This window comes from Mauremys mutica, chromosome 2 (genome assembly GCF_020497125.1).
Source record: "Mauremys mutica isolate MM-2020 ecotype Southern chromosome 2, ASM2049712v1, whole genome shotgun sequence".
NCBI lineage: Eukaryota > Metazoa > Chordata > Testudines > Geoemydidae > Mauremys > Mauremys mutica.
The window spans coordinates 292964844-292978240 of record NC_059073.1 but is presented as its reverse complement, the minus strand read 5'-3'; the positions used below and the strand labels follow the sequence as shown (position 1 = coordinate 292978240).

The following is a 13397-nucleotide window of genomic DNA, read 5'->3' as shown; positions in this document are numbered from 1 at the left end:
CCTCACTGACAGAGCTTTGCTGACAAAATCTCCAGTGTAGGCGCAGTTATGTTGACAGCAGATTGTTTTTGTTAATGTAGCTAATGCAGTTCAGAGAGGTGGTGTTTCTACACCAACAGAAAAACTTCTGTCACTACAGGCTGTGTATACTGTAGAGGGCTGTGCCGGCATAAGCTCCACAGTGAAGACGTAGCCTAAGACTAACATCTACACAGTAATACAGCTGCTCAGTGTGATACTGCCAGTGGTTATGGACTGGTGATATGGCACCTTTTCCTTCAATGTCTCTGATAGACCTGGTAATTTACCCTGAATCTCCTGAGTCCCAGTCCAGTGCCTTTTCATAGAATCGTAGGACAGTCCAGTCCCCTGCACTCAAGGCAGGGCTAAGTATTATCTAGAGTCTAGACCATCCCTGACAGGTGTTTGTCTAATCTGCTCTCAAAAATCTCCAGTGATGGAGATTCCACAACCTCCTTAAGTAATTTATTCCAATGCTTAACCACCCTGACAGATAGGAAGCCTTTCCTAATGTCCGACCTAAACCTAAGCCCATTGCTTCTTATCCTATACTCAGATGTTAGAGAACAATTTTTCTCCCTCCTCCTTGTAAGAACCTTTTATGAATTTAAAAACTGTTATGTCCCCACTCAATCTTTTCTTCTCCAGACTAAAGATCTATTTTTTTTAAATCTTCCCTCATAGGTCATGTTTTCTAGACCTTTAGTCATTTTTGTTGCTCTTCCCTGGACTTTCTCCAGTTTGTCCACATCTTTCCTGAAATGGTGTGCCCAGAACTGGACACAATAATCCATTTGAGTCCCAATCAGCACAGAGTAGAGCAGAAGCATTACTACTTCTGTCTTGCTTACAATATTCCTGCTAATACATCCCCAGAATGATGTTTGCTTCTTTTGGAACAATGTGACACTGTTGACTCATTTTTATTTTGTGATCCACTATGATCCCCAGATTCCTTTCTGCAGTACTCCTTCCTAGGCAGTCATTTCCCATTTTATATGTGTCACCGTCTAATCCCATTTTGTATTTTCATAGATCATAAACCCAGAACAGTCATCCAGTCTGACCTCCTGTATATCACAGGCCATTAAACTTCACCCAGCTACCCCTGTATCAAGCCCAATAACTTGTGTTTGACTAAAGCATATCTTCCTGAAATTGATTTGAAGATATCAAGAAATGGCAAATTCACCACTTCTCTGTTAATTTGTTCCAATGATTAATTGCCCTCTTTGTTAAAACCACAATTAACTATAGCTGTTAGCTGAGGATCTTTATTATTGATGGTGTGATGTAAGAGGCAGAATACAACTATATTTTCAGATCCCAGGTAGCTTTCTGTATTGGTTGTGTGTATGCTTAATGTGTTTAAAAAAAAAAAAAAGATAAACCCCACACTTTTATATACTGACCTAATTGGATTGAAAGTTATTAAATAAATATACAAACCCACCAACTTATTTCTCAAAGGCACTGTTTAGCGTTTAATTGCACCATGCTTTGTAGTCTGAATATGAGATGAAAATTTACAGTAGATAAGAATTAGTTTATAAGCATGCCCATTACAGCCATCCAATAACCAGCATGAAAGTAAGTCTAAATTTTCCCATGGAACTGTATAGATTTCAATGACAGCTTGGCGTAAATGGCCTCTGTGCCAGGAATCTGCAAACCTAAATGTAAAATTTCTATTGGAAAAAAAAAAAAATCCCTCCATAGGGCCAAAATGTCCGCTGTGATATGCTTGCAGGAATCGTTGATTTCAACAGTGGTGGTGTGTCTGTGTCCAGCAGAAGTGAATACCAAATTCGCTGGGGGCAGGGATGGGACCACACTTCCTAATTACATCTTCATTTTTCAATAAAGCATTTTTAGTACACTTTTTTTATTTTTACACCAGTTATATTCAGTTCTGTATACCAACTGTATCCATATAAAAATCGGAGCAATCCAGCCAATTAAAGTGAGAGCAGAGAAATGCTGTGGCCTGCTTGGGCTCTTTATCACATGCCTAGTGTTGATTACAAAGTTATCTGACTTTTTTTTTTTTGGTTGAACTGTTGCAAGCGGCCATTTTTTGGGATGGCACGTAATTTGGTGAAACAAGAAAATAATGGTCAGATGGATTCTGTAGAACTAGAGGCTTGTGGGAAAGATTGTATTGCTGCCCTTTATTTTCAGAGTCTAATGAATCTTAATTAAAATAGATAAGGTTAAGAAACATAGGGGCAACTTAATAAATTAATGGTGCAGAGAAATAGGAATTCACTCAGGAATTCCTTAAACACCACTGAAACCTGGAATTATCAGAAAATATATAATTTCACTGTTGTGAGCTTTTATAAATCTCTAATTCAGAAATGTGAATTTCTGTATTGCATCAGCTGGATTGAACCACTCCTTTTCCACTGCATTTTTTCAAACATTCCTCTGAGAGAAACCAGCAAATTTTCTTTTGATAGAAAATAACTTGAAACCATTCTGTCGTAGTGGTATGATTTGAACATGCTTTGATGGCTCAACAAACGCTCTTTCCAGTGATCTTTGGGATGAACAACCAAGAGGACCAATTCATTTTTTCTCTTCTGATTTCCCTTTTAGCTATGATACTTGGGTTCATGCTACTGACATTGAAGCTGAAATTGAAGATGCTCCAATTCCAGAAAAACCATGGAAGGTGAGAGCCTTTAAAAAAATTGTTCTGAAGTGCTATTTAAGTATGTTGTATCCTGAGGTGCTTTTATGGAGGGTATTTTGGAAGGATGATGCTGTAGTAGAAAGAGGGTCTGAGATATAAGGCCTTGTGTTAAAGGCCTGGTATGAGCCTGAGGCTAAAAACTGAGTCTGTGGATTTATTAAGCAATTCGATCAGAGCCTGCTGTATGGGCTCTCTGGCCAGAGTCAGTACAGCACGCAAAAAGAGCACACGCACGCAGCCAAACATCTAACGACAGATGCATGTGCATGCAGTCTTTCCCACTTACATGGAAAAAATCAATATTTTTAGTATCACAATTTAACATATAAAAACTCACATTTCTTTGGTTTGGAGATGACCCAAATGTTGCTTCTGGTGATTATAAAGAATGGGAAAGAAGAAATAATTCATCCCTGTTATGCCAAGGATAATCTTTTAGATTTAATTAGGCCTCATTCAGAGTACTATCAGAATCCCTTTACTCACCACTGAATTTCAGCCATTGCTGAGATGGAACCTGGCAACTGTTTAGTTGGGCATAGCATCATTATACAACCATTTAGGACTGAATGTGGAAAAATACCATTGGTGATCAAATATCAGGGAGAACTTAGACTGTAATATACAAAGTGTGATCTGCCTAGAACATGAAGGTAGCATCCTTACGATTGGACCCTGGTTTGGTTGGTCCCTGGGCATTGCTGTAATGTAAATGTTAAATCCACCAGGAGTATGATTATCATCCTGGGAAGCAGTGACTTGGAGAAAGATTTGGCCGTTGTGGTAGATAATTACCTGAATGTGTGCTCCCAGTGCTGTGCAAGGTTAATGTAGGGGTGACCAACCTGAGCCTGAAAGGGAGCCAGAATTTACCAATGTACATTGCCAAAGAGCCACAGTAATACGTCAGCAGCCACAGTAATACATAAGCTTCATCCCACCCCCCCCTCCCATCCACCAGCAGCCCCATCAATCAGCACCTCCCCACACCTCCCGATCCCATGGCAGGCAGGAGGTTCTGGAGAGGAGGGGGAGGAGTGAGGGCATGGTAGTCTCGGGAGGGTGCGAGAAGTGGTGGAGTGGGGCAGGGCTTGTGGCAGAGCCAGAGGTTGAGCAGTGAGCACACACCCCCCGCCCCCCCAGCACACTGGAAAGTTGGCGCCTGTAGCTCCGGCCTCGGAGTCGGTGCCTCTACAAGGAGCCGCATATTAACTTCTGAAGAGCCGCATGTGGCTCCGGAGCCACAAGTTGGCCACCCCAGGCTAATGCAATCCTTGGTTGCATAAACAGGAATCCTGATTAGGAGCAGAGAGCTTATTTTACCTTTGTATTTGACATTGGTGCAACCACTGTTGGAATGCTGTGTACCATTCTGGTGTCCACAATTAAAGAAGGATGCTGATAAATTGGAGAGGGTTCAGAGAAGAGCCACAAGAATGATTAAAGAATTAGAAAACATGCCTTGTAGTGATAGACGCAAGGAGCTCATCTAATTAGTTTAACAAAGAGAAAATTTAAGGGGTGACTTTGATTAGTCTGTAAGTCCCTACATGGGGGACAAATATTTAATAATGGGCTCAATCTCGCAAAAAAAGGTTATAACACAATCCAGTGGCTGGAAGTTGAAGCTAAAGAAATTCAGACTGGAAATGAGGCATACATTTATAACAGAGTAAACTAACTGTTAGAACAGTTTACCAGGGGTTGTGGTGGATTTTCCATCACTGACCATTTTTAAATCAAGATTTGATATTTTTCTGAAAGATCTGCTCTATGAATTATTTTGGGGAAGTTCTGCAGCCTGTGTTATACAGGAGGTCAGATTAGATTAATATAGTGGGTCCCTTTGGCATAGAGACTCTGAAAAAGTGCCATGGTATTTTTTAATCGCCACAGTTAATCAGTATCTCTCCAGCCCAGGAAAGATCAGCGCCACGCTGGAGTCTGTTTCAGGCCCTTGCCTAAGGGCATAACTTTGTTTAAAAAAAACCAAAACAAAATATGAAGTAACACAAAACAAATAAATTCCCCTGATCAAAGCAGGTTGCAGACCCAGAGGTCTTTCCCCTGGCCTCTTGGTCTTGAAAGAATGACACACCCCTTTCTTCAATCCCACCTGAGTTATGTGACAGGCAAGCAGTTCATAACGCTTTCCTATCTGTTTCATCCCATCATAGTGTCTCCTCTGAAAGTTGGCAATTCCAGTAGTACAGCTCCTTTAGCAGCATATTGGGCATTCATAGAACCATAGTCATGTAGTCTAACCCCTTACCAAGATGCAGGGTTTGTTGTGTCTAAACCATCCAAGACAGATGGCTATCCAGACTCTTTCTGAAAACACACACATTCAGTACTGAGAGAAGAGTTGTTGGTGCCACTAGGCCTGAGTAAACCAAAGTTGTGACTTTGGGCCTATGTGACCCAAAGTACCTTTATGTAAAGTGCTTTTGTTAGCCTTATTAAACTTTTGTAACCTTTTGTGTTATGTGCTAATTACTGGCAGTGGCAAGGTTGCTTGATACTAGATGTAGCCAATATTAAATAAGATAGGCGGAAAGCAGGTGCTGTAATTAAAGTTATATGCATGAAAACGTAGCCCCCACGGTGGAAAAGTACAGATAACTGATCACAGAAAAGTTGCTAACGAGCTAAGGTGGTTTTTTGCCAAGTATGACTTAACTGCTTCATGTGATTGCTATTGCAAAGTGTATTTGCTGCATGGGAATGAAAGGTGGGGGGAGAGGAGGAGTGTGGGGGTGATGGGAATGCTTAGCTGAAGTTGTGTATAAAAAAAAAAAACCGCTTGTATCGGGGTGCAGAATTTAAAAATGCTTTTCTCCCTGGCACCTATTTGGGCTCAAATAAACCTGGTTTTGCTTCTCCACCCCGGTGTAATAATTAGTGCAACGCACACCGGGCAACAAACCCTGCTGTTGCTCCGCCTCGGGCTCTTTAAGCCGGCAACAGAGTGCTTTTTGAATCCCCACACCACTTTCTGTAGTACCTGAACCAGTGCCCCTGGGGCATTTGGTGTAATAGAGGCAAATTCCAGGTCTGCTGATTTTTAACACCTCTCCCACCCACCCCCTCCATTGCCTTGCACTTTCACTTCTCACGATTATGTAGCATTGCAAGGTTCTCTGATAACTAATTTGTCTCATCCAAAAGGGAGCTGTATTTCAGTGATGGCGATGTGATCCTTATATCACTTACCTCACAGGTGTGTTGAGATTGATTTTTCTTTGAGTGCTTGCTCATGTCCATTTCATTGTTCGGTATGTATACGCTGTGTGCACCATTGCCAGAGATTTCTCCCTTAGTCGTATCGGTCAGGCTGGCTCTAGCACCCTCTGGAGCCATGCGCTTATGCGCCAGTATAAGGAGTGCTGCCGGCCACAAACCCTCTGTTCATTCTTACTGCCTGTGACAGTTGCTAGACCGACCCTTTTTGCTTTGGCAAGGCTTTCTTCCCAGTGGTTTGGACTCTCGCTCTTTGTTCTTAGTTACCATAGTTTAGTGCAGGGGTAGGCAACCTATGGCATATATGCTGAAGGCGGCACACGAGCTGATTTTCAGTGGCACTCTCACTGCCAGGGTCCTGGCCACCGGTCCGGAGGGTTCTGCATTTTAATTTAATTTTAAATTAAGCTTCTTAAACATTTTACAAACTTTATTTACTTTATATACAACAGTTTAATTATATATTTTAGACTTATAGAAAGAGACCTTAATGTTTTTAGAATGTATTACTGGCATGCAAAACCTTAAATTAGTGAATAAATGAAGACTCAGCACACCACTTCTGAAAGGTTGCCAACCCCTGGTTTAGTGTGTATAGTTTTTGTAATTAATATTATTGTACATAGTGTAAATAGATTCTGTCAAGGTACTCAGTCACCCCAGGGGCCAGGCACGCCATGATCCCCGGGCTTCAAACCTTATGCCTTCTATGGCAAACCAGTGCCCACGAGTGATCCGTACTCCAACTACTTGAAGTGCTTAGGGGAAGACTCACATGAAGGACAAGTGCCAGATCGGTTGGGACTTCAGACCATGCACTAAAAAGGGCAGAGACATTAGGCTGAAGGCTATTTTCATGGAAGCTGTCCTCAGTCCAGATTCAGAGCAGAGCTGCTCTGATCCGACACCAAGCACTTCGGCATTGGGGTAATGTGGTGCTCTGGCACCGAGCTCTTTCTGGCACTATTTATTCTCTCTGGTGCCAAGGAAAAAGCAGAAAAAGCACAAAAAGCAGCGCACTGACAGAGGATGCTCACCAGTGAAGAAGAAAGACAAGTGGGGGGGAAGGCAGCACAGTGAGACCCATGCCAGGCCACACTTCCATTCCTGGGCTCACGATGGCATTGTCAACTCCGCCTAGAGCGATGAGTCTGGTGCGGGACCCTCCGCCAACAACCATAAGCCACCTTGGCTGTTCCGTCGATCTCAGTGGCTTTTCAAGCAGTCCTACTTTCTCTCCTGTTCTCTTCCCCCCCCCCCGCCCCCAGCTCTGCTGGGACATCCTCCAGCTCCAGTGTTCAGAAGCAAGAAGGAACGGGGGCGTCGGGCTCCTTTCTGGCATCCTGATCCAAGTGTCCCAACCATCTCTGGTCCACTGCCGGTCCCAGGAACCTTGGTATCACGTGGTGGCAAAATCGGCTACCACTCCTCCGTGGTCTCCGAGAGAGACCCCTCTTCTGAGTCCGAAGGGGATCCATATGTGCAACCTAAGGCTCACCACAGGTATCCATCCTATGCACCATCGGACTTCAGTACCAGTCCTCCTGCCGGCACCTGGCCAGTGGGTCACTGGCCAATACAGTTGCTGTACTGGAACCCCTGGGGATTTCCCCTGGCACTGGGTCCTCCCTCCCATTGCTCCTACTTGGTGGTTTCTGGGAGGCATGCTACCACTCCTCCTCACTCAGCATCAGACCCCAACTCTGGTAGGACATTACTGAGGCAGAAGAGGGAACCCCTTCTCTTGTGCAAACTTCCTCCTCATCCTCTCCACACGAGGCTGTGACAGCCTGATTCTGTAGGGCGATTTTGGGGCCCATCAGGACCTTTTGAAATGGGTAGCTGCAAACCTGAGTCTGGAAATTGAGGAACTTAGACATCCCACAGCCTTACTGAGGTCCTGGATGCAGCAGCTTCCTCCAAGGTGACCTTACACATCAATGAGGTGGCGATTGAATGGGTCAAGACCCTATGGAAAACTCCTTCTCTGCCCCCCCACCTCACGGAGGGCAGAGAAAAAGTATTATGTGCCAGTGAGTGGTTTCAAATACTTGTACTTGCACCTTCCTCCAGGGTCTCTGTTGGCATCTGCAGCAAACGAGGGACAGGCAAGGCCACTTGAGCGCAACCTTTTTGGAAGAGAAGTTAGTTAGATAAGTAGCCTTCAACTACCTATCTCTAACCAGCAAGCTTTGCTGGGGAGATGGTTATAATCTGTGGGACTCATTGGCTAAATTTAAAGACTCCCTGCCCCAAGATGCAAGGCAAGAGTTTGCTGCCCTCTTGGAAGAGGGTAAAAATGTGGCTACGACCTCTCTCCAGGTGGCTCTGAATGCAGCTAATGTGACAATCAGGACAATGGCCTCCACTGTCACCGTGAGGTGGTGTTCTTGGCTCCAGCCCTCGGGGCTTCCTCACAAGGTCCAACAGTCCATCTAGGGCCTCCCCTTCGAAGGCTCCTCAAGGGCACCCTACAATCCTTCAGCCTTTATGCTTTGCTGGCTTCCAGGAAGCACTTCAGGCCCCAGCAGCCTCCTTGTTTCTTGGTGCCTCCAAGATAAGAGCTCTACAAAGGAAAAGGGAACGATTATAAATGGCGCCAACCATTCTCGTCCACCTCAGGGTCTCAGAGGCACTTTGGGGGGCCCAAGCAGGTGTTTTGAAGGTGCACACAAGGATTTGGTACCATTCATCATTTTGGATCTGTTCCGCTTTTTACTTTTGGACCATCTTTCACACTTTAGCCCAGCATGGTCATACATAACCATAACATCGGACTGTTGTGTTCTAAGTACAGTGACAATTGGCTGTACCCTTCAGTTTTCATCCATCTCTCCCTCTGACCCTCCTTCCCAGTCCCTCTTCAGGGATCCTTCTCAGAAGGTGCAGTCCTTCCTACAAATGGGAGGCAGGGGGGTGTTCCACAAGATTTGAGAGGAAAGAGTTTTTTACTCCTGATATTTCCTAATCCCAAAGGGGGAATCTGGACCATCCTGGACCTGCATCATCTCAACAGATACCTCAAGAAACAGGTTCCGCATGGTCTTCCTGGATCCAGGAGACTGTTGCACCATCCTTGACTTAGAAATGTGAAAATTTGCATCTTTATCTTCCGTGGTCACAGAAGATTTCTCAGGTTTATCTCGAGGTCAGCACCACTACCAATTCACCGCTCTTCCCTTCAGGAAAGATGTGGAGAAATTGGAGAAAGTCCAGAGAAGAGCAACAAAAATGACTCAAAGTCTAGAAAACATGACCTCTTAGGGAAGATTGAAAAACTTGGGTTTGTTTAGTCTGGAAAAGAGAAGACTGAGAGGGGACATAACAGTTTTCAAGTACATAAAAGATTGTTACGAGGAGGAGGGAGAAGAATTGTTCTTCTTAACCTCTGAGGATAGGACAAGAAGCAAAGGGCTTAAATTGCAGCAAGGGAGGTTTAGGTTGGACATTAGGAAAAACTTCCTAACTGTCAGGGTGGTTAAGCACTGGAATAAATTGCCTAGGGAGGTTGTGGAATCTCCATCATTGGAGATTTTTAAGAGCAGGTTAGATGAACACTTGTCAGGAATGGTCTAGATAATTAGTCCTGCCATGAGTGCAGGGGACTGGACTAGATGACCTCTAGAGGTCCTTTCCAGTTCTATGATTCTATAATGATTCTATGTGTTGCTCATGTCCATTCCATGACCCACCGGTCTACCCCTCTGTCGGAGTTACCGTCAAGAAGAAACTGAGAGGGTATGTGGCCAGCAGCACCCCTTACCCAGCGCATATGCCCACAGCTCCAGAGGGCACTAGAGCCAGTCTGATGGATACCACTAAGGGAAAAATCTCCAGCAACAGTGCACATGGTGTTCACACACGTAACGTGGAATGCACATGAGCAACACATCTCAAACAGCTGGAAATAATTAGCAATTTTTTTTGTAAAATGGTTCGACATCCTTCGATGAAAGGTGTAATAAAAGCAGAAAGTACTGCAATAACTGAATTTTTGTACAGAATTATGAAGGCTTGCTGTTGTAGGAACTGCTTTAGGAAAACCATTTGTTAAAAGGTTTATGATTTAACTGGAACTCTGACCATTGCTGCTGTTAGGTATGAAAACTAAGTCAACACTTTCTGGTCTATTGAACTTGGAAGGGCTCAAAACAACGATAGCAGCCTTCTTTAGGTCCTTTACATGATTAGAGGTCTGTTTGTGGCACATTGGTTTCTCTTGATTTAGTTCATTGAAAGAAAACAAGATAAGGAAACAATTGTAATAAAAGATTGCAATTATGCTGCTTATTCATTTATACATAGAGAAGATGATTTCCTGCTGTTGTGTTTTGTTACCAATTTGTTTAGCATCAATGCAGGAGGAGGTCTTTGTGGTCAGATCAAGTGAAGAAAATTAATTTTTGGTGGGATGATTGGAGAGGGGTGGAATTGATTTTATAAATAGCTCTATAAAACGTGTTTTAAATATTAAAGTCAAACTCAAGCCCATTTTTATTACTCACATATTTAAACTAGAAACCCATTCAAAAAGGTTATCCAAGTAAATCAGTATCTGGTCCAAGTTTTCTAGACAGTCTTCCATAGCTAGCTGAAAACTCTTTCACTTCTGATTCTGCTTCCTCCCCTCCCCTTTGCTTCTTTGGCCATGGCAGAGTATCTCTTGGTTATCTTCTAGGCTTCTGGAATCCTGGACCTGGGTGGAGCCAGTGTTGCTTTCAAACAGGATGAAGGCAGGGGTGATGTGTTCTGACTATTGCTTGACACACAAAACCATTTGAATTTCATGAAAACCCTTAATTGACAGAAATGGTTGCCCACTAGAGCACTTGCATGTAGAGGTCAAAGGATCACTAGTATTTGATGTTAAGGTGTAGTTCAGAAAGGGCGAATAGATGAGCCTGTATTACTGAAACTGCCGGTCAAAAGATGGCATTGTCCAGGAATGTTGACATTACATATATTTAGTCATTTTTTCTCTTTTCAGCTAGCTTTTTAAGAAATATGAATCATTGTCCATAACAAAAACTTATTGATTTGTAGCTACAGGAAACTATGCAATCTTTAGAACTGCATGGGAAAATCCTAATAAGGCTTGATAACAGGAACCAGTTGCATTGATGTGTCCCTTTCAGGATCTTACAAGGCTTTTAGTGCTGCTCAGTTGGTAGAGATTTCTTTCCCAAATCTCTACTCCATAAATGTCAATTTCATTAATCACTGTCCATGTTGGAATGAACTATATATTCATGTGACTTTAGTACAGAGAGCGACTGAGAATGAGAGGGAAGTTCAGTCCTTGAGCTTTCTGTTGAGACTGCCAACAAAGACACCAGTTGTGAGCATTATTTTTGTGTGTGAGATGGGGACAACTATCCACTGGGAACTGGATTGTGACCACCAAGATGTTCCCTATTATACCTTAAAGGTTTTGTACAGAATGCAGTTTTGTATCTTTAGTCTCAAAATGACATGCTCGTACAGCATTGTCCCAACAAGAACGCTCGCCTGCCAGCACAAAAGACTTAGAATAACTAAGCAGCAGAAATAAGGAGGAAATCAATAGACTTGTTACTTGGCATAATTACCTTGTTGCATTACTTTATGCAGTTATTGTGTCTTACATTTGGTACATAGGAAACCAATAAATGCTTTCCAAAACCTCCAGTTTGATAACCAAATTATAGTACTCCCTTTCCTTAAAATCTTACTGGATTGGTCATGGAGGCTTGTGTTCAAGTGTAAAGCTAGTGCAGAAACCTTGGCATTAGTGGGAGTCTGTTTACTGACATCAATATTTGTTGGATTTGCTGTTAGGTTCATGCCAAATGGATTCTGGACACAGATGTATTCAATGAATGGATGAATGAAGAGGATTATGAGGTGGATGAGAACAAGAAGCCAGTGAGTTTTCGCCAGCGAATCTCTATGAAGAATGAAGAGGTATGGTATTTCTCTGTTGGTGGATGACTTGTTGTTTTAGCAGTGTTAATTATGTTCTTTACTGCCATGTAAGCCAGACTTCTTGGGAATCGAAGCTGCTAAATTAGGTGCTCATCTCTCGGGAGCTAATGGTAACAAGGCCACATGTAAATGCATGTGTATCGCACCCTTTTGGAAAATGGATGCCATTGGTGTTTCCCTTTGATCCAGCAGGGTGTGTCGTTTTTCTCCCAAAAAATATAAATGTGGGAGCCTACTTTGCTTTTTCTTTTCCTCCCACAAACTTAAATTGGGGCTAAATTGATACAGAAGCAATTTAAGATCTTAATTTCCAAATTTCTTTGGCCTGAAGTACATGTTGAGACCACTAACCCACACTTGTCACTATAACTGGGGAAAACACTGAAAACATTAGCTATTCCTAGAAGTTACTCAGAGCTCAAGGTTAAATGCCAAACGTTCCCCATTGTGAGTGTGCTCAGTGCTTCAGACAAGTCAAAGGTTTGTATTTGTACCCTGCTGTGTTTTAAAAGCTCGTTTCTGTGGCAGATAGCCATGCCAGCAGTTAAAGAATTGTAGAAATGGTACAGGCCATTTTTCATATTGCGATGTGGGTATTCTGAAGCTGAACTTGATTGCTGCTGCAGTGTTGTTGTTTCAGCACCCTGGGTGCAGGGCGTATTAGGAGAGGTCTGCAGTCTGCTTAGTTTCAGTGAGCTGTGGTAATTGGTACTGACTGAAAACTTCGCGTCTCTAACAGCCTGTCCGTAGCCCTGAGAGAAGAGACAGGAAAGCAGCAGCGAGTACCAGAAAAAGAAAGCATTCGCCTTCTCCTCCCCCCACTCCCGTGGAATCGAGGAAAAAGACTGGAAAGAAAGGGTGAGTGTCAGGATCAGACAACCAAAGATGAACTTTGCTCAGGCTGAAACTGGAGCAGAGAGAGCTCTTGAAACAAGTCAGTTTCCTCCGTTTGTCCCCCCACATCAGACTCTTGTTAATGTAACCATGTGTTTGCAATTGGAATGTATGAATTTTTAATGCTGTACATTGAATTTCTTTGATCACCCAAGGGGAATGTGTTGCCTTCAGATGGAGCAAAGTCTGGTGCAGTTATTTATTCTAAACCTAATGAGAACTCCACCATTGAGATACAGATATCATTAACAGTCAGAATTAGGATTTGTCCATATTAGAAAAGTATTTCCGGGGTTCCTAGATTGATCTAGTTACACTAGTGCAAATCCCTTACGTACATAGATGCATTTATAAAGGTTTAAACTTTGCTTACATCATTTTAGTTTACACTTGTAAATTACTGAATTAAACTGAACCAATTTAAGTTGTTTAATGTTCAAAAAAATTTAAATGTCTACAACGAGGAGTTTGCACCTGGATAACGAGAGAATTTTTAATCCAGTTAGCTACACTGATACAACTTTGTTAATACAGACCAGCCCTTGCTGATTATTAGTGAGCTGCAAATTATTTTTATTGT

At 42.8% G+C, this 13397-nt stretch overlaps 1 protein-coding gene across 1 annotated transcript in view; it reads left to right on the top strand.

The window, feature by feature from the left end:
* SMARCC1 (SWI/SNF related, matrix associated, actin dependent regulator of chromatin subfamily c member 1) overlaps positions 1 to 13397 on the top strand; it is a 147336-nt gene that overhangs the window by 30306 nt on the left and 103633 nt on the right. Inside the window, exons 8-10 of the mRNA XM_045004886.1 lie at positions 2623 to 2698; positions 11777 to 11902; positions 12663 to 12781. Of these exons, the coding sequence (XP_044860821.1) occupies positions 2623 to 2698; positions 11777 to 11902; positions 12663 to 12781 (321 nt within the window). The remainder of the gene's footprint in view (positions 1 to 2622; positions 2699 to 11776; positions 11903 to 12662; positions 12782 to 13397) is intronic.